The 21,805-nt window shown below is 39.3% G+C and overlaps 1 protein-coding gene across 1 annotated transcript; it reads right to left on the bottom strand.

Moving 5' to 3' along the window:
• Positions 1 to 4,418: 4,418 nt before the first annotated feature.
• LOC131197672 (phosphatidylinositol transfer protein beta isoform-like) lies at positions 4,419 to 21,661 on the bottom strand. Its single transcript, XM_058182022.1, has 12 exons — positions 21,551 to 21,661; positions 17,777 to 17,807; positions 17,399 to 17,544; positions 17,231 to 17,322; positions 15,775 to 15,782; positions 15,252 to 15,326; positions 12,744 to 12,827; positions 12,232 to 12,309; positions 10,360 to 10,470; positions 9,499 to 9,621; positions 8,414 to 8,495; positions 4,419 to 5,404 (listed from the first exon to the last, which is right to left on the bottom strand). Exons 1-11 carry the CDS (start codon positions 21,568 to 21,570, stop codon positions 8,448 to 8,450), a joined length of 816 nt encoding a protein of 271 aa, XP_058038005.1. The 5' UTR covers positions 21,571 to 21,661; the 3' UTR covers positions 4,419 to 5,404; positions 8,414 to 8,447.
• Between the last annotated feature and the right edge of the window lie 144 nt (positions 21,662 to 21,805).

Raw genomic sequence — 21,805 nt, forward strand, 5'->3', positions numbered from 1 at the left:
AACCTAGCCCTGGTTGAGGGTAGGATTCAATGCCGGCTGCATGCAAAGCAACAAGTTAGACAAAAATTGGTACATTTCCTACTGCTTTGTCAAAATTTAATCAAGCCAATGGGCACCTAGAAATGATATTTTTTTTAAAAAAATTAATGACTTAGCTGCATTTTCACAACCAGCCCCTCTACACCCGATAGCAATTAATGTGTTTTTGACAAATAGATACCTCAGATAAATAAACAACACTATCTCATACATATTCTACCAATGGAGGGATTGGTACCAATGACTTCCTGGAAATTCTAGCATCATAGTTTCTGGAGAAAGCCCAGCTGATAAGAATCAGAAAGCAGATGCAAAACCAAAATAGTTATACCCGCTGAAAGGGAACTTTGATACTGTGGTACAGAGACCAAAGATACCATATTTCTCAGTGAATATATCATGCAAGGTATGAAGGACCGGGAGAACTGAGGGGATTTTAATTAAGTAATCCAATGGAAAATCCCAAAAACAGACAGCAGAAACCAAAGGCAGCTTCTGTTGCTGTTTAAGTATTACTGATTCATGGGTAACATTAGCTCAGCTCATCCTTGAGTGATTCTCTGCTCTTTATTCTATCATACTGTATCAGTGGTGGGTTTCTACCAGTTTGCATCAGTTCGGGTGAACCGATAGTGGCTGTGGCGGGAGGCTCCTTCCACCTGCCTGGACGTCATCAGACGCTTCGTGCATGCGCAGAAGCACCGTGCGCGCTCACAGTTCTGAATCGGTAGCTAAGGTAAGTGGAACCCACTACTGTACTCTATGTCATTCCCACCCGCTCAACTTTCAGCATCCAGGAGGTAGCTGCCCTAATTTTTTATTTTTTTAAAAAAATAGGTTTGCTTTACAACAGGTGTTCTCTGCCCCTAGTTGTGACTGCCTCTGGGGAAACAGGTAGGTTAAAGGTGAAATACACTCAAGCCACTATGCATGAAGCCAGTTCCCCTGACATCTTTTTGTTGTTGTAGTAGTTGTTTTACAAGCAGAAAAAGAGAAAGTAAAACCTGCAGCAATCATTAACCCATTTCCTAGAGCAGCCTGGGTTTCTCAGCAGGAGTGGGAAGACCCCCTACAACTCCACCCACAGTTTACTGTCAACTGAGCTTGGAGTGGGAATTGAATGGTTTGGGTTCTCCCTAGTAATTCTAATGTAGTGGATGCAAGCCTCAAGCAGGGGATTTTTTTTTTCTAAAGGAATTCAAGCTTTTAAAAATTGCACAATACAGTACAGCATTTGGAAGAGGGGCGCAGTCAGCTAGCAGGCTTCCAGTTCTGCAAACCTTAGTGGAAAGATTTAATCAGTAGGCTACGATGGGGGAAGAGTATTGTGGCTGAATTTGATCCCAGCCAGTGGAACAGGAACAAGACCTAACAATTCGGCTAAGGTTTGCACCTTTCAGCTGAATGGATGAAGGGTATTTAAAAACCAGGCAGCCCAAGTACCATTTAAATAGAAGCCAACGTAATTAAATTGCAGGCATTACATAGAAGAGACAGTATCTGTAATGCTGTCACTGGAAAGATGAGGTGGAGTTTAGGGCAATATAGATTTAGTGGAGAAAAATAATATATCAGGGTAAAGCAAGGCAAAGATTTATATCTGTATATACCCATCAGGCTATTTCCTTCAAGCAATATTACAGTGCAGAAAAGAAGTTTGTAGAAATAAGCCAAAGAAACTAAAGGTGTGAAGTAAGGAATCAAAACTGCAATTAAATCTCATGTATACTTATACCATTCCCCGTTTCATTTTATCACCTCAAATCCTCGTTTCTTTGTGTATACCTCTTTGTGTATATCTTGACTTTTCTTCTTTAAACTTACCTCCTTTTGAAAAACTAATAAATGCTGCCAAATTTCTAGCTTCTTTTCCAAGAGAATCTATTCTCTTCAACTTAAAATGGCAGACTGTGTTCTCACCTTCCTCCGCTGAAGCCATATAATGTTTTCATGAGGGTTACAAAGTAGTGTGTTTGTTATTATGAACCGTTGCATTTAACTCATTTGTAAACAAAATTAATAGGCTTTACAGCATAAGTACAGGTTGTAAGTCGATGTTCCTAACCCAGGCATTGCCTATACCCCTCTACCAACTTTGTTGCATTTATTCATTTCATAATAACCTGAACAGCAAAAAATTGTTCTGTACGGCCCTTGCCTAGCATAAGGGCACATTCAGGGGTGAAATCCTCCCGGTTCGGACCAGATCACTTGATCCAGTAGCGATGGCGGCGGGTGGTTTGGAGAACCGGTAGCAAAAACCCCTGCCCGCCCCCACATGCCCAGCTGAGCTGTGCGATCATCAGGGTTTTTTTTTACTATTAAAAGCACTTTTTCTTCGGCTGAAAAAATGCTTTTAAAAGTAAAAAAAAGCCTCTGATGATCGCGGAGCTCAACTGGGATCGTCTGAACCTTTTAAAAGCATTTTTTCAGCCAAAGAGGTTGTAAAAAAAAATACTTTTAAAAGGCTCCTCTGGCGATCCCAGCTGAGTTGACTTATCTTCATAGACTTTTAAATGCATTTTTTTTACAGCCTCTTCGGCCAAAGAGGTTGTAGAAAAAATGCTTTTAAAAGTTAAAAAGTTAAAAAAAAAAAAACTGGCACGTCCACCCAATCACATTAACACCCCCCCCGCCAAGCCACGCCCACAGAACCAATAGTAACAAATTTTACATTTCACCCCTGGCTACATTGCATAAGCATTATATATAGCCAAGTACAATATCACTTTCCCACGGCAATCTAGTAACTAAGGAATAGAAACACACACGCAAAATACAGCCTATGGCCAGGATAGTGCAGTGGACAGAATGCAGCATTGTTGGAAAACTCTGCCCACAAATTTCTATCTGGAGTTCGATCCTGACGGGGCTCAAGGCTGACTCAGACTTCCAAACTCGATAAAATGGGGACCCAGGTTTTTGGGGGCAATATGCTGACAGAGGAAGTGATATAAAGACATGCTGAAAACCTCTCTAAAGTCCCTGGATATTGACACCACCTCTTGGGAAACCCTGGCACAAGTTCGATCAACATGGTGCACGTTGATCCACCAAGGCCTGCCAGACAGTTGAAGACAGAAGAACAACCATAGCACAACAGAAATGAGCACTCCGCAAAGCCAGAGCTGCAAATGCTGGAATAGTGGTGCCCACACATCTGCCCAACATGTGGCAGAACATTCTGTGCCTATATAGGCCTTACCAGCCACCTGCAGACACACAGCGGACAGCCCACAACCCATTAGATGTCAAGGTCCTCTTCGAAAATGATGGATGAACATCATCATCAAGTAACAACAGGAGATGGTTTAGCTTGGGATTTGCTCCATATATACAGAATAACTCGACTTGCCAAGGCATGGTTTTCACAATCGTTCCCATTTCAAGAGAAGCATGGATTACCACCAGCAAACAATCAAGCTGAAGTAATACCCTAATCAATATAAACAAGGAACAAACTCCACACTGATCCACATTGTTAATGTTACCTAATTGGGTAGTGAAACATCTGCAAGCAAACCTCTGGGCCTCTGGTGGCTCAGACTGCTAAGACAGTCTATTATTAACACAGCTGCTTGCAATTACTGCAAGTTCAAGTCCCACCAGGCCCAAGATTGACTCAGCCTTCCATCCTTTATAAGGTAGGTAAAATGAGGACCCAGATTGTTGGGGGCAATAAGTTGACTTTGTATATAATATACAAATGGATGAAGACTATTGCTTAACATAGTGTAAGCCGCCCTGAGTCTTCAGAGAAGGGCGGGATATAAATGCAAAATTAAAACAAACAAACAAAAAAAAACAACTAAGCTCAGAGACCACCAAGGACTTCATCATTGAGGATGGTTTTAAGCCCCCGTGAGGAATTAGAAAACTTGTAGAGAAGAGCTAAATTTGTTTTAGCAGTATGCCAATGTTTGTAATTATAAAGTTACTGAGTTAATCACCCAGATGGTCTTTAATTGGACAGCACAAATTAAATCAGATTATCACAGAGCATGAATACCATTGGTGTAGCTTTGTCTTTCAATTTCTTGCAATCATGCTTTTCAAACCTCACTTCTTTGGAATCATTGCCCAGGGAACAACTAAAAAAGCATCTGGGCAGTTCTGCTCTCTGCCTCGTTTTCCAAGTAAAAAACCGAATTCCTATCATCTAGGGTATGAAGCCAACACACCAGAGAAGCACACATTTACAAGTGGGGTCTTCTGTAGAAAGTCTATAATAATCTGAGGTGCAAAAAAGTAAGGTTTGAAATTGCATTACATGTTTCATTTTGATCTTCAGTGCACTGAGAGAACACAAATTACAAAAAAGACTGAAATAATATGCAGCAGTCAATGACTCTCACCCAATGTAAGAATTAAACAAAAACTCAAGTTTCAAGTTTATTTACTGTTTTACTTTTTAAAAAAAGATTTTCAGTGTTTTCCTTTTTAAAAAAAATACTGTTGCAGATCCTTGAACTACAGCCCAGGGCCTCCAAGTCTGTTTCTTTCCCCTTGATCCCCAGAAGGCTTGAAATGCTTCTAAGCACCTCTTCCCCAAATGGAAAATTATTTGCGTTCCCAGCTTCACTGGAACAGGAGGGGAAGGTGAGGGGAAGCAAGGAAAAAGACCCTGAATTAAAGAGAAAGTCCCAGTGCTACTTCAAAGCAGAAAAATATAGCAGGAAACTGTCCCACCAAATATTGATGATGCAGTTTATGCCATGTCTGAAAATCAGGTCAAATGGGAGATATATTTCTGCCTGTAACTGGCCCGGCCTAGTGACATGTTTGACTCCAACATGTAGCATGCATAGGAAAACTCCTGGAGCGGAAACTTCATTTTACCCTCCACAGCTTTAGAAGCTGAATGGTTTCAAAAAGGGAGAAAGTTTTCATGGGCGGATTAAAACTCCACTGTGAAAGAGAAACTAACTATATTCCTAACTTTAAATTTCCTCCCTCCCAATTAAAACCCTTTTTTTGTTTTCCCACTTCCTATAAATTCCCCACCCACCCGCTGAAGTATGATTCTAAAGAATATTCAGATTAATGTTATTAATATTCATGCATTGCTGACTCTGCAGTGTGAAAAAGGAGATGCCCCCAGCCCCTGAAGGGTCCTTGGCCCCTTTGATATCCCATTCATGCAGTAAGGACACTATTAATCCATGATCAGTAAGTAATATGCAGCAATTTCATGAGGCTTCCCAGGTTGGTAAAATCAGGGACAGCTTGGAATATCTTAGGACCAAGTAGATGGAATGAAAGGAAGAGCTCATCTCCCCCTTCCTAGTTCATGAGAGGGAGGAAGAGGGAGAAGACAAAGTCCCAAAAGGATAAATCCAATCTCAGGTCAGAACCGGCACTGCATCTAGAGAGAAAAGAGACAGGGAAAAATGAGCAAAATGTAATATTTTCTCTAAGGACAAAACTTGAGTCTAAACCTGAACAGGCTTAGTGAAATTCAGCTTTCTTTGACTCACACTTTGCATAAACAAATAGGGATATTCAACCAGGCCTTGCGTGGCAACTGCTTATGTGCCTTGCTTTCTATTTTTGGATGCTTGAATGGTGTATTCAAAACTCCACACATATGAAACAAAAGACAGGCAGCCTGCGGCCTGTGGAATCTACCTGTCAGCGTTCCAGAAAACCCCCTCCCCAAGTAAAAACTTGAAGCAGGCATCTTTCAAAGTTCTTTTATTAGGATAGGTAAACTGGCACATCTGGGAAAATCCAAATCTGAGAGATCCGAGTTTTCCCTCAGTAAATCAAAACTCCAAAACCAACCCCTAACTTCTCTGCTGATCACATGTTCCAATCGCCAACCGTCCCATATCGAGACATCATTCCAACCACTCTTTCTCCAGATGCAGGATCAGCCTGACCTTGACCAGCAGGAAGAATGTTATTGTGTCTAATGGCCCACTCTACTAAATCCCCCTCCCCCCTCCTACTTTCCCACACAGGAGAAAGTGGCAGCAGGGAAGTACGGCCTAGTATGGCTTCCAAAGCTGACACTACCCCTGTTTTAACTAGAAAAGTATTTCTTGACCTTGGCAACTTTAAGATATATGGACATCAACTCAAGAATTCCCCAGTCAGCATGCTTAAAGTCAGAATGGGACAACTTGGTGCAGGCCAATTCGCCATGAGACAAATGTGGGATAACTTGCTGTGGGACAATTCAACAATTTGAGTATTTAAAACAATTAAAAAATTATTTTAATTTTTGTCATTCACGTTTCATTTTGTCCTTCCTCTTGCACCTCTCTTTCTTTAATGATTCTATTCCATCATTTCTTTGATAGTAGTGTAATTCTTGTCCTGCAGTGAGTTGACCAAGACAAGTTGACCATGATGAGTTCCCTGTAGTGAATTGGCCATGCCAAGTTGTCCTAGACTCGTTTAAAGTTGCCATGGTTGAGGAACACTGAATTAATCAGAGCCAACTATGAAATAATTGAATTCAAGGAAAAGACCTTGTTGGCATCCCTATTATAGGAATTAAATACTGCTTTCAAAATATACACATTGAGCAAAATTCCAGCTATGGCCTTTTATTTTAAATTAAGAATATTTTTCTTGCTTTCGTTAAACAAGCTAAAAACCTTTGCTCCTCTATTACAGTTATCAGGGTGTCCTCTTCAATCCTAATGTAACTTCTGCCTAGTTTAGATTTATCTGTAAGATATGTGGTCTTAGCTGACGAAGATGAAGACAATGGAAGGTGTGTATTAATGAGTACAAACTATTCCTGATTACCAAACACTATTTTTTTCTCAATTTCACTTGAATGAAAGAACTACTTTAAAAATCTGAGGCCTTCCTTTGAGTCTTTGACTAGCTAAAGAGCCCTACTGGCACAGTGGTTAGAATGCAGTACTGCAGGTTAATTCTGCCCACAGTCTGGAGTTCAAACTTGATAGGGCTCAAGGTTGACTCATCCTTCCATCCTTCCGAGGTTGGTAAAATGAACTCCCAGATTGTTAGGGGCAATATGCTAACTCTGTAAACTGCTTAGAGCAGGGGTATCAAACTCACAGCCCATGGGCCGGATGCATCATATGCATGATACCGCCATGACAATGCGAGTTTGACACCCCTGGGTTAGAGAGTGCTGTAAAGCACTATGAAGCAGTATATAAGTGCTATTGTTATTGCTAACATATAGTAAGTCCCCAAAGTAAGGATTTTTTAACCTTACCACTGTGGAAGAGGCCCAAACTTGTTCTTTTGGGACACCAGGCTATAATCTTCAAAGGGGATCTTTCAATCAAAATGTCTGCCATTCTACTTTTTTAAAGCAGATTGCTTATGGCCAGCTTGCTTATTGCATCTGTGCTTATATTCTATGTTTTAAAGTGGAATTTATAGTACAAATTAATTTAGCATTCTTTAAAAAACATTCTATGTGCTGTTTCTGTTTTATAATTACAAAATTGCAATTTAGACATACAAATGAAGTTTAAGATAAATGCTAACTGAAAGATTTAAACCAGCTTTCCTCCATCGGATGCTGTTCAGATGTTTCAGATTACAAGTCATAGGCTGGCCAAGAACAAAGGGAATTTGAACTGAAAGATACCAAACTGAGGAAGTTACATTTACGCTTTGTTGATTAAAAAATATAGCTAGTGTGAATCTGCAAAGCCTATTTGAATTTATAGCTCTAATCATAAGAAGGTTTCAAAAGTAATGAAATGTAAATTATGAAGTGGCCTTAAAATATCCCTACTAATTTTAGCTTTATATGATCATCTCTCAGAAAAATGATATATATATTGACCACATCTGCACAGCCAGATCTCTGTTAAATAAGATGTGACAAATTTTTTCCTGTGCATGCAGCCCTCTCACAATTGATTCAAGTAAGCCAGGAAATCAATAATTAGCTCTAATTTCCTGTTTAACCCCAGCCAAATTTTAAATCATGAATTAATATCCTAGCTTGCACTAAAGCAGACATATTGTTTTGTTTTGTGCCTTTGAGTAAGCGTTGACTCCTGGTGACTGCCTGGATAAGTACCTGCAGTTATCTTGGCAAGGTTTTAAGAAGTGTTTGCCATTGTTTTCTTTTTGGGGGCTAGAGAGAATGACTGGCTCAGGGTCACCCAGCTGGCTTTGTGCCCTAGGTGGAAGTAGAACTGACAGTCTCTTGGTTTCTAGCCTGATGCCTTAACAACCACACGAAAATGGCTTCTATGGCTAATTATAGTCTTCTTTTTTCAGTTTACTTGCACTATAGTGGCAGGAGCAAAGGAGCTGTGTGTGGCAAACATCTTGCATTTCTATTGCATTAAGCTGAGACATGAGCTTTTGAATAAACTCCCTACATTTTTTCCAGCATGCTATTTATTCCACTCTTGTTTTTTCCAACCTTGTCGTTTCTTCCTCTAGGCAGTAGGGGGCACTCATTCATCCCCGACAGTCATGCCTCTCACTGTGCCCTTCTGGCGGATCTGCAATAGAATACAGAATTTCTGTTGAATGGCTTTCTTGCAAGAATAATTTCCTAAACGGTCTGGCCCACTTCGATTTCTCCTAGCCTTGATTCCACTTGTGAAGTCAAAACAATTTTGTCTTTCATAGCAGTAATCAAGTAATCAACTGAATTAAAATGTATTTACATATTTCCATATTTTAATCATAGATGGCTGTTTATGAATATACAGTGAAACAGACAAACATGTAGAACAGTGTTTTTCAATCTTGGCAATTTGGGCTTCAACTTCCAGAATTCTCCAACCAGCATGGCTAGCTAGGGAATTCTGGGAGTTGAAGTCCTCATATATCTTCAAGTTGCCAAGGTTGAGAAACACTACTGCAAAAGCAAGACACTACCTCTCCTTTTTAATTTTAATTAATTGGTATCAAAAGCACAAAATAACAATATGGGGAATAACTGGGCCAATTTTTAAAAATCTATTTGAAAAGATTTTTGATGGAGGGGGTTGAAATCTTTCCAACTTGAAATAGATGATTTAAGTCCTTCTCAATATAGTATCACTAAAAACTGGTGGTTTTGCTGCTGTTACTATACTTGCTCTTAGCCTGAAAGCTGAGAACTAATGTTTTAAATACTAATTCCAGCAACAATATCTTGGAGAAAAAGTATAGCAGACACAAAAAGGATGGGAAGAGATTGCATATGGAGTACATATACCACTTCCATATTATAGATTATTGATGTAACCTTACTACAAAGAAAAAGGTCTTTTTTTAAAAAAAAACCTTTATTATTTGCACTCTTTTAGAATAAAACATGATTTTGAAGGAAAAAAAGTGCGTGCTTCATTTTTAGCTAGGATGCTTCGTTATATAAAATATCCTTATATTTCCTTCTATAGATGAATAAAGGTTTTGTCTCTTATTTTAGCAGAGATTTTCCTTGGGGAAAGAAAGCTACTCTGCTATCCCATCCAGTACATACTCTGCTCCCAAACTAGTAACTATCCTTAGTACCTCATCAAGCTCTTTCTGAGTCTCGTCCTCCATCCGCCTGATGTCAGCCATGCTTAAATCCACCCACTTATCCAACCAGCAAAACAGCTGCCTATGGAAGTTGGTAAAGAGGCGTCTTTCTTGCTGTCCAAGAGGAAAGAGAAGCTTTTAAGAAACTGAGATCCTGAGAATACAAGATGGCCCAAATTGGGAACCAAAATAAGTTTTCTAAGCCTTTAGATATCAAGTCACAGAATAAATCTAGGCTAGGTTCTTCAGACAGAAAAGCAAGACTGGCAGCCATTTTGAACCACAGATATTCCTCAATTTATGACCAGCAATTGAGCCCAAAATTTTTGCTGCTAAGCAAGACAGTTGCTAAGTGAGTTTTGACCCCTTTTACAATCTTTCTTGCCACAGTTGTTAAGTGAATCACTGCAGTCGTTAAATTAGTAACACAGTTAAGTGAATCTGGCTTCCCCATTGACTTTGCTTTTCAGAAGATTGCAAAAGGAGACCACACTGGGTAGTGCCATAAATACATGCCATCTGCCAAGGGTCTGAATGTTTATCGTGTGACCATGGAAACACTGCAATAGTTGTACATGTGAAAAACGATCATGTCACTTTTTTTAGTGTCATAACTTTGAACAGTCACTAAATCAATGCTTTGTAAGTCAAGGACTACTTATAGTTAATTCTATGCTTCTCCTGAGAAAATGGACTGAGAGTCAACCTCTCTACCTTATTATGCCATAAAAAGTGATATCAGCTGGATGTTACTGGTGGGAGAAGGGCTTTCCCCCTCAAACAGAGGTTTGGATTCCACTTCTGTTCAAACCAGCAAATTTTCTCGAACCGGAACAAGCAACTTGAACTCACCTTTTGGATAAACTTTTCCACCCTTCCCTGAAGGCCCCACCAGCGGAACTTCACAGTCACAAGTTTGTAGGCACACATGTGGGGACAATCTTCATTATTGGCTAGTTCCCGCTAACAGGAACAAAAAAAGGGTGGGGTGGGGGAAGAGAAAATAAAATCAGAAGAATTATGGCAGGCCCAGGCTGCACTATTTCATCCAAGCCAAGACCATGTGTGACCTTTCGGATGGCATGCCTGAAGTCACACTCCTCCAAATGACTCCTCCAAATGGACGGGCCAGAACACAAATGAAATTCAATTTCACAGATTTGGCTGGTAATTAAATACGGTTACAGGTAATCCTCGCTTAGTGGCCACAATCAGGGCTGGCCACTCCACTGCTAAGCAGAAAATCACCTGATTACAAAAGACTCTGAATGTCACTTCCTAGTTATAAAGCAAACCACCAGTCATTGAGACAACAAATGACCACAATGTGATTATATTCTGCATTCGCTCTGCCTGTCAGACGCTTGCTGTGAAGCACATAAATGGCAATCATGTGACTACACAATGCTCTGATGGTTGTAAACGCATCTCAGTTGTGAAGCACCTAAATGGCAATCATGTGAGCGTAGGACACCGAGAGGGTCTTGAGTGTGAGATTTGGTCACAAAGCCAGTTTTTTAAAAACATCATCATAACTCTAGTGGTTACTAAACGAGGCAGTCAGCAAGCAAGGGCTACCTGTACCATCATTGCAATCATGTATGGGATATTCCTTTTGACACAGGAAAGCATGCAGAGAACATGGAATTTGTGGACTGGGAAAGGAAGGAGGTCTTAGATGGAACATGCAGCACCATCTGAACTCAATTGCCTTTCCCATTAAAGCAAGATATGGGGGGGATTTTTCTGAATTTTTTTCCTCAATAATTCTTGGCTGGCCCGGCCCCATTTTGAACTCATGCTGGTTTCTCCCACATATCAAATTTGGCCCAGTTCTGTTTAGAGAGTTTTCTGATGACAGATGGGTAGACATAAATTACAAGCCACTTTACATAATTTCCCATTTCCATCATTCTGATGAATTGGAAAGAATTTATTTTAAAAATCATAATATCACTCAAGGCTTGGAGAGGACATACTGTAGGTCTTTCCCACAATCATCCTGGAAATTTAAAATTATGTTTCTCTTGGGTGAAACACCTGAGAGGAACTTGAGGGGGGGGGGAGCAGAAAGAGCAGTTAACAGTAAATTAAAATTTCCCACATGAATTTTTCTTATCCAGTTTGCATTGCTCGACAAATAATATACTTGGGGAAAAAACTTTATTCTTTCAGACAACCCTTCAAGCAAAGAAAAGCAAGATTACTTTTCTTTAAGGGGTTCGTGTTAGGCTGAGAAAGCAGTGGCTGGTCTGGGACCCTCAGTTGTATTTTAAGGACAAGGCAATCAATCTAGATCTTCACGCTATTAATCTGTCATCTCCACCCCGATGCTTTCCAGATGTAGGCTGGTGATGATGGGAGTTGAACAGCAACATTTTCAGAGAGTGTCAACTTGTGAAAGCTAGTCTGGCAGAGCATCAGGTGAATTCTGTGGCATAACAACACCTCTAAAATGTATGAGGCAACTTAAGCAGCCCAGTGGGACAGCACAGTGTGAACAAGTCTTACAGAAAAAAGCAGCACTGATCTCCTATTTTGGATGAGAAACAACCTGATAACCACAAACTCTTGTTTGGTCAAATCAAATTAGGGGGGACTCTAATGAGGTTGCTTCCCATCAAGCCTCTCTTGGAATCTAGAATGCCTGAAAGCTGGGGAGAGGAGGGAAGAGGGCAGGCAATGTACTTCTTTGTTTCCTTCTTTTTGTGGGGTAGATATTACCTTCCAGTCAGGGCCGAGAGGGCCTCTGCTCGTCTTCAGAGATTTGAAAAGAGCTGGATCTTCATCTGGTTTGTAATCCTGAAAGAGAAGAGAGTTGAGAAAAGGTGGCAGCATGCAGGACAGAAATCCTAGCAAACGGTGATGAGAAGAAGAATCCGAATATCTATTATTTTTTCTCCATTCAGTAGATAAGAAAAAATTTAAAAAGTAGTCAGAACAAGTCAGCACATCTCCTGCTACAGTTGAACGGAAAAAAACTAGCTATAGAGGAAGGTTGAAAAAAGGCAGTGTTTAACATCTAAAAGCTAGTGAAAAGCAAAAGAGACTGAGAATGACACCAGAACTTTAGCAAGCAGTTAGTGGAACTGATACAAGTGGTCATCACTCTTGCCACCAGAAATGAATTATCTGTAGCCCCAGTCCTCTTTTCATGACCCAGCATTGCTCTGCCTTCATCTCAGGTCACCCATCATGCCAACTGCCAAAGGACAGCCCAGATAATATCTTCTTACATCATCTGATACTTGTGTCCGATCACCAATGTCTATGTGAACAACTTCCACATCTTTCCAAGTATCTGCATCCAGCCCATGGACCTGCAAAGGAAAAATTGCAATTTCAGAAGTTTCTAACAATATCAAATTATTCTGGATAGCTTCTAATTATATTTTATACATACTGTACTGATGATATTTTAGACAGTGACTGAGTTCACACCTCATAATAAAGCAAGGCAACTTTTACAGACTGGCTTTTGAGAAGGCGGCTTAGAATTGCATTCTAAAAAGAAGTGAGTGGGACTCAGGCTGTTTCTGCTGACTGCCGACTGCCTGCAGTTTGATCCTGACCGACTCAAGGTTGACTCAGACTTCCATCCTTTCTAGGTGGGTAAAATGGGGACCCAGATTGTTGGGGGCAATATGCTGACTCTGTAAACCACTTAGGGCTGTAAAGCACTATGAAGTGGTATATAAGTCTAAGTGCTATTGCTATTGAATTTTAATTATAATTAAAATATGATTACTCTCTATTCATTAATTGAAAAGTTTAAGAAATCATCATATTTTAAATGAAAAATGTAATAAATTCCCATAATTTACAGTTTAATAAGGTCTAGATATGGATCACCCTGTGGCCACTTACGAAGCACCAACAAATTATTTTGGTGGGTTTTTGTTCAAGTAAATGGCTATATATAGATCAGATAATCATGGTTTCGGAACACCCAACCAATTTGAAACTATGTTTTTATTGGCTCACTGATTGTAAAATAGTATAATATGATGTGTGAACAGGGCAAGTTTCATGTTTTTTTTATTCAATCAGTTTGCTATAAGGCCTTTTCTATGCATCTAACCAAGACATAGTTATGTAAGTCAACAGTTGTTTTTTAAAAGGAAAAAAACTTGGCATTACCTTGGAAATTTTAAATGAACCATGGAATTTTTGCTTTTCTAAAAGACTGGCTTATATCTCTGGCTTCTTTAACAAAAGAAATATGACTAGCATGTAGGAATGCAGCCAGAATCTAAAATTGCTGCCAGTTTTCTTTTAATCTGTTGGGATCCCCAGGGACTTTTCTCTAGCTGCCTTCCTTTAAGGAACAGGTGGGTGGCATATGGGAATGCTATCTTCTTGGATACTTCAATCAACTTCTGGAATATTTTGTCCAATACTTTTTCCAATTTTTTTTCTACGACACATTGTCATCAAGCTTTTGCATTTGCTTGGACTTTTAAATAATTGATACTTTGAATGCTTTCCTATTTAGGTTTTGCATTACTTTCTTTTGTACATTGCCCTGTAGAATCTTGTTTCATTGGGCTACTTTGTACATCATGATTAAACATAATTCTTTTGATTCAGAGCTCCTGCATCAAGCAAGCTCTTGCTCCAGCTTTGCTTTTTTTTAAAAATCTCTTTACTCTAAGTGCTTTATTCCCTATTAAATGTGTCACACGCTGCATGAAAATCTCACCGTTGACCCCCTGCCTAGACAACACAAACCAATTCTGGAGAGGTAGATTTATTTCTGGAAAACCAGAGTCACTCCATAAATAATCAAATCAGTCTTTTCCAGAAATCTCAAAGAGAAAACTGGCACGTTTTATGCCTCAAACGTTGAGTTTAACACATCCCTATTATAATAACCCACAGTTTAACCGTAATTAAAGTGGACTTGTTAAATAAAGTAGACTTGTTAAATGTTAAATAGAAACCTTAATGGCTGGATTTGAACAATATGGCAAGGAAATAAAGCACAGCTTAATTTCCCATGTCACAGTAAGCCACAATAAGCACATAATCTCAACAATTCAAAACCTCTCTACATAATTAGCCAGACGTGAAAATAATTGCTGATAGGGATACGTAAAGCTGAATTCCCTGAACTGCAATGACTCAACTGTTCCAAAGGTTTTCTGGAAGCTAACAGTACAACCCAGAACTAGTCTGTGGTGTTCTGAATGTTCCCTAATTACCGATTAACCACAATTATATTTCTGGGTAATAAAACTTGAGTCCAGCAATGCAAGTTCTAATTGCCTATACAAGTAGTCCTTGACATTACAACTACAACTGAGCCCCCAATTTCTATTGCTAAGCAAGACAGAGTGAGTATTGCTCCATTTTACGACCTTTCTTGTCCAAGTTGTTAAATGAATCACTGCAATTGTTAAAGTTAGTAACATGGTCGTTTAGTGAATCTGGCTTCCTCATTGACCTTGCTTGTCAAAAGGTTGCAAAAAGTAATCACATAACCCGGGACATTACAACCATCATAAACTGCTATAAGTTGCCAAATGTCCAAAGTTTGATCATATAACCATAGGGATGCTGCAACGGTTGTAAGTGCGAAAAATGGTCATAAGTCACTTTTTTTAGTGACTCTATGACTTTGAACAGTCACTAAACAAATGGTTCTAAGCCGAGGGCTGTTTGTAAAGAACAGAAATCGGTAGGATTTAGGCACCTCAATTCTTTGGACAAACAATCTGTTAGATTTGCAGGCTTCCACTTACATTGTCTTGTTCACCTAAATCCGGTTTGTGCCATGTTTCAATTTTGACAAAGAAATCATCCTTCATGTATTCGTTCTATCGAAGAGAAAAAAGCAAACAAGGTTACAAGAATTCTTGGTGCTGACAATAGAACCTGCAAGCACTAAAGGCCATATAGCACTTGTCAGGGATGTTACCTTGAAGTCCTCTGAGTCAATTAGTACAACTATGAATTGACTGTAACAATTCAATTCATAGAATAAATGATAAACCCCATAGGAAAGTATTAGAGCAGCCCATTGGGAACTGGGCTATGCAAGGGGCAATGAGCACATGAAGCTCCATTTGGCCAAACAGTGAGAGTGCATGTGAAATTGTCCTCTCTCCCACTCACCCACCCTGCTGCCAGCAGTTTGAAAGGTTGGAGATGGCTGTATTAAGAGGAAACAAATGTGCTCACAAGGCTAGGGACGTTTTGTGAATGGGAAGGAATAACCAGGGAAAATGCCCCCTCCTAAAACTACTCATTTCAGAAGTCACTTACCGTAATAACTGCAGTAGACGAGGCCAAAATAAGGGAAAAGACAAAAAGCATATTAGTGTGGCAAAGCAAAACAGAAAATCTTGCTAAATTACATCTTACTATTCTGCCCCAACAATAAAAGTACAGTAATAACGATGCATGACTCAAACTGTTATTCTAGAATCCAGCACCCAATAGGCAGGATGCATCAGAGCCAAGAAAGTCAAAATGGAGAATGTTTTTGTGTCTAAGCATTGCATTTAACTTTTTGGGGAGGGCTTAGGGCCCAGTGGCCTGAAGGATGATGCCAAGAGAACAGGCTATATGATTCAGATCCTGGATTTTCCATTTTTCTCCTGGGTTACAGAATACAGTTTGGGCACTTTTTTTCCTTTTTTAAAAACTATGCTAAAACTTTTATTATGGATTTCATTCATGTTGTTGATTTCTTTTTTTTTTTTTTGGAAAGTACATCTGAAAAAGGCCACAGGTTGTCAATCCAAGGTATTTAGAATTAGCAGGCTCATGTTCATGTGATGCTAACAATGTAGAAAGTAAATCAGAGAATACAACAGGAATGATCATATGCCCTTCTAAATGCTCCATTGACCAAATGCTCTGACCAATTTTGTAGATCTTTGGTATTTTCAGATTACACGCATCAATAATAATAATAATAAATGGAGATCTGTTGGCAAATTATGTCAAGCTTCATCCCCCGAGCAAGCAATGTTATGGTGAATGGGTCCTCCCTGAGTCCTCTACCAAGATACTGCCTATTAGGGAATGTACAGGTAGTCCTCAATTTACAACAGTTCATTTAGTGACCATTCGAAGTTACAACAGTACTGAAAAAAGTCACTTACAACCATTTTTCACACTTCTGACTGTTGAAGCAACCTCCTGGTCATGTGGTTTATATTTGAATGCTTGAGAATTGACTCACATTTATGACGGTTGGAATATCCTGGGATCATGTGATCATCTGCAACCTTCTGACAACCAAAATCAATGGGAAAACCAGATTCACTTAATTACTGTGCTACTAATTTAACAAAACAATTACCGTGTTTTCCCAAAAATAAGACCCTATCTTATATTTTTTTGAACCCCGAAATAAGCGCTTGGCCTTATTGCCATGCGCTCAAAAGCCCGATTGGGCTTATTCTCAGGGTAGTAACTGTGTTACTAGTTTAACAACTTGCCACATTTGCCACTTAACAAAAGTGGCAAAAAAAAGGTCATAAAATGGGGCAGAAGTCATTTAAAAAATTTCTCACTTAACAACGTAAATTTTGGGCTCAGTTGTGGTTGTAAGTTGAAGACTACCTGTATACCCAAAATAAAATTGCCTTATTCAATGAAATCTGGAAGTCTGGATGTTTATGTGAATTACAGAGCTTGAAAGAAACCATGCTGGTCAATAATTATTTCTGCCAATATTAAAGATGGCTCTTTCCCCCTCCTTCAGGCTTACCCGTCCGACAATATGGATAGGCATTCCAGGCTCTTTCATGGACAACAAGGGACCCCTCTGGGGCAAACATCTTGATGAATCCTGGAACTTTGCTGCGAGAGAAAGAAGCAAGGGAAGGCCTCAGACCCAGCATCATCATCACCTGTCCACACCCAGGATGGTTCTTACCTCTGAAGGTGGTAGATCTTATGGGTGTACTGCCCCTGCTCCCCCTCGTGCTGGTAGGGTTCATTTTTCAGCACCTCGATTCCTTCACCGCCACCGGTGTTATTCTTACTAGCCTCAGCTACGGAAAATAATTGTCCCACTTGGTACTGAAGATGACAAAAAGACACCGGGGGAGGGGAGGGTTTTTTAAAAATTCTGTTTCTCCCCACCCCCGAGGAAAAGGAAAGAATACTGATATCTATTCATGAGTGGAAGGCAAAGCAAGCCAGAATGTAGCTAATTCTGGACCATTTTACAGGAGCCCAACGGTACCCACAATCTCTATCAGTGGGGCCAAGAAGGTTATGGACTTCCCTCAGCGCAAGGATTATAACTCACCTCTTCTACAGAGCAAGGTAGTACTACCCGGCTGGATTTTTGTTGTTGTTGTTGTTGCAGGGGAGGAAAAGAAAGAGAAGGAAAATAGTTAGATTTTTCAAATTTTCAGTCTCTCCCACCACTACTTTTTACAACATAAAAAGAGTACAGAATATATTCACACAAATACAATATTTAGGTAGAATAGAACCAGGAGTTTGAGCCTGATGGGCTCAAAATTCATCGGTAAAATGAGGGCCCAGATATTGGAGGTAACATGCCGACTCTGTAAACTGCTTAGAGAGTGCTATAAAGCACTATGAAGCGGGATCTAAGTTTAAGTCCCATTGCTATATTTTGCCAACAAATCGGCTGTGATCGCTTAGAACAGAGGTCTCCAACCTTAATAATTTTAAGGCTTGTGGACTTCAACTCCCAGAGTTCCTCAGCCAGCAAAGCTGAGATGAAATTCTGGGAGTTGAAGTCCACGAACCTTAAAGTTACTAAGTTACTAAGGTTGGAGACCCCTGGCTTAGAAAATATACTGAATTATTGGAGCTACGAAGGATTCTCCACAAGTCTGCTTACCACACCAGATGGAACACATTAGATTTTCATTCTTAGTTTGTTTCCTAGATCTCCCAAGAAAGAAAAACTTTAAAGGAACATGATCCTTTTGATTTGTCTGCAACAAATATTCCATTAATCACTAGAATATTTATTCTCATTTTTTCTGCCTAAAGAGACCTGAGATAAGGACCTTTCAAATCTTTTTGCTTCAGCCACAGAATTTTACAGTCCATACAAAATCTTTCCACCTTTTCTTATCATTAACTCCCTTTTAACCCCACTCCCTTTTTTGTATTAAAATGTCATGAGGAAAATATTAAATTGCTACATAGAAATAGTTAAGTACAATTTTGATTGCTAGCACTAGACGCTATCCATCTGGAAACATTTTAAAGGATGTGACTATGTTCAATGGATAAAATCCATAACTATATTAAGTTACAAAGCAATTTATATTGGATCCTGCAGTTTAATTAATGGACGTTATTATTGAACATTGCTTCCCATTAAAAAAATCTCAAAGCAATTATATAGAGAGCACAATTGCTTTCTATTATACTCTGAGCAGGAGGCTTATTTGCAGAATTATCATAAACTAAGCTGGTCAGCAGTCACTTCTCTATGCTTATCAGATTTGCAAGGCCATCTAACTGCCAAGTGACTGAAGGAAGAGGACAAAAAAAAGGTTACAAATACCAAATAACAATAAAATAACAGAAATAATAAATTATCCCCATTTTACTTCCACATGAGCTAACTTGTTGCCCCAAGGTTTTTTTTTAATAGTACTAAATAATACACTTGTTTGGGGTTTTGAGAGGAAAAATGACTAGATATTTGTGGACCAGAAATTGTGCCTCCTTTTGCAAAGGTAACATATTAGTGCCTAAGAAGCACAACAGATCACTGAAAATTTTGCAATTTGAGGCATGCATGTTTAAATATTTATTACGTGTATTAAGGCCACCCAACTCAAAAAGAGAGTCTGGGCAGCTTGCAAAATATCAAATATAGACCAAAAACAAAGTTAAAAACGATGCAGACAAGATAGCAATAATAACATTTAGAAAACACATCAAAAGTCCACAAGCAAGCTAAGCTCCTAATTTAGCAATCCACATTACCAACCAGGCAGGAACAAAGGTATAACCAAAAAAGGTTTTAGCCTTTATGAGCCCACAGAATAAATGAAAAATCTCCCAGTCCAATCTGAATCCTAGTGGTTTCATAACTATTTTCATGTGTATTTCTTGGACATGATAAAAAGATGGGTGCTAGCGCATTATTCTGAGATTTCTTTTTTAATTATCTAATCTATCACAAAATAGTTTCCTGTTGGCTCTCCCATGCACTAGCCTGAGTCAACTGAAAGCAATACAAATATATTCCTGTAATTAACTATATTCAGAACATTTTGTTTTTTCCATAGAGATGACCATGACAGCAGTTCCTACAATCAACATAAGATTATGGAGTGAATGTTGAAGGTTATTGTCATGTCAACTAGAGCAAGGACTTTTCTCTTAATTTTTTTCTCTCTCAGGATCCTTTCCACTTTTAAAAATGATAGGGGACAGCGAAAGAGGTTCTGTTTGTTTGGATTATATTTATCAATATTTATTATATTAAAAATTAAAATTGACATATTTGCTGGCACTATTGCTTCTCATAATTGATTGATGGGATTTTAATTTGTATTTTTTAACATAGGGTGGCAATAATTTTGATTTTGCAGAGCCCTGAGAGGATCTAGAGGATCTCCCCACGGGTTCTTGAACCACATGTTGAGAAACCCTGATCAAGAGGCATGCATATATCATTATCCAGAATAGTACATAACATTTCAGACTAAGATCACAGTCTGCTTAACCATAGTCTACTGACTAATGTACAATTTTCTGAATCCGCATAAAATGCTAAATCAAATCATGGTTTATAAACAATGGCTGAGCTCATGCAATACTAAATCAAAACCAATACACCTAAATTAATAAACTGTTTGTAAATCACACTTCACTGTACATGTCTGTTAAGTGAAATGTGCAATATATCCACCCTGGCTGAGAACGGTGAAGAATATTAGCTATTATAAAAACAGGGGTCAGAAATTATTGCTCAAATCTCATTAAATTAGACTACAACTTCTATAAATCTCCAACCAATATAGCCAGTAACTGATTTGATGGGATACAATTCAACATCATCTAGAAGTCACGAGTTGATAATTTCTATTGTAAAATACAACTGAATACATATTATTCAGAACCAAAACCATCGAATGGAATGGGACAAATGCCAGGACTTCAATCTTCCTTGTATAAAATCCTCTGGGATTCTATTGCTTGATTAAGATGAAACAGAAAAGTAGAGTTTCATTCTTGTTATCTCAAACACCTTTTTTTCTTAAGATTTCCTACTATTATCTGTCCTAACATGTTAGCAAAGAAAAATCTGTTGCAAAATTCCCCCAATACTGTCTAAGCATGATTTGCGGTGACACTTTGCATTTGCAAATGTCTGGGTTTATTCTAATTAAGTTCCGTTAAATCTATTCCTAAAATACAGCAGTTTGTAGATTGAAAAAAGGCAGCCAAGAAACTATTGTGAAACTCGCTGGCGACCTCTCCTATATTTCTTACTGAAGATTAGTAAAAAAATATTGATGTTGGGAGGGCGGTAATTAAGAAGAAAATATCTTCTCTGGAAAGAAGGAATGAGTCAGATCTAAGTGGCAGACAACCGGCTGTGTGGCAGTGTGTGTTTATTCTTAGTCTCCTCAACTGGATGCCATCTGTGAGCAGGAAAGAAGAACTGGAGGAATTGTGGTGCTTTCAGAAGTTGTGAGACACAAGAGGCACTCTGGCTGGGAATAAAGAAGTTTTAATCCAACCCTTCAGTTGAGGCTGTTCAGAAAACAGGGGGGAAAAAGTGCTACTTTGAACTCAAAGTAGCCAAAGAGCCCATCGTATCCAAATGTCAGATCTAAATTAAGGTTGGTAATATTTTCACAGCATCCAAAATACAATATAAAATAGTTCTGGACCATGTAACCGTTAGATGCTACATAAAACAGTCAAATAAAGACCGGGGGGGAGGGGTAATCGTGTACAGCGGCTCCTGCGACCCTCAGTTACCTACTCCCTTTTTATGAGCCACTCCCACCTTCCCATTGACCCTTCCCCCCCCCGCGCACCCCTCGCCCACCCCTGCCCCTCCAGTACTTACAACTCTTTAATGAGCACCATCCCTCACACCCTTCCAGCGCCTCGCACGCCCAAAGCACCGTTCCTTCTCTTCCTGGTTCTCCCCTCCCCGGCCATTGACGCTATTTCCGCCCTCACTCCAGCCGCCACTTGCCCAAACCAGCCCCTTACGACGCCATTTCCGCCCTCAATCAGGCTTCTTTTTTCCGCCAGAAGCCGATGAATCAATGAATGGGTTGCCGCTTGAGGGAGATGTGGAACGGGGGTGGGTGGGTCT

The sequence above is a fragment of the Ahaetulla prasina genome, chromosome 4 (genome assembly GCF_028640845.1).
Source record: "Ahaetulla prasina isolate Xishuangbanna chromosome 4, ASM2864084v1, whole genome shotgun sequence".
Classification (NCBI taxonomy): domain Eukaryota; kingdom Metazoa; phylum Chordata; class Lepidosauria; order Squamata; family Colubridae; genus Ahaetulla; species Ahaetulla prasina.

Coding starts and splice junctions, on each gene's coding strand:
- LOC131197672 (XM_058182022.1), bottom strand. CDS start 21,570: ATGGTGCTCATTAAAGAGTT. Junction 17,545..17,776: donor TACCTTGCTCTGTAGAAGAG/GTGAGTTATAAT, acceptor TGTCATCTTCAG/TACCAAGTGGGACAATTATT. Junction 17,323..17,398: donor AAGATCTACCACCTTCAGAG/GTAAGAACCATC, acceptor TTTCTCTCGCAG/CAAAGTTCCAGGATTCATCA.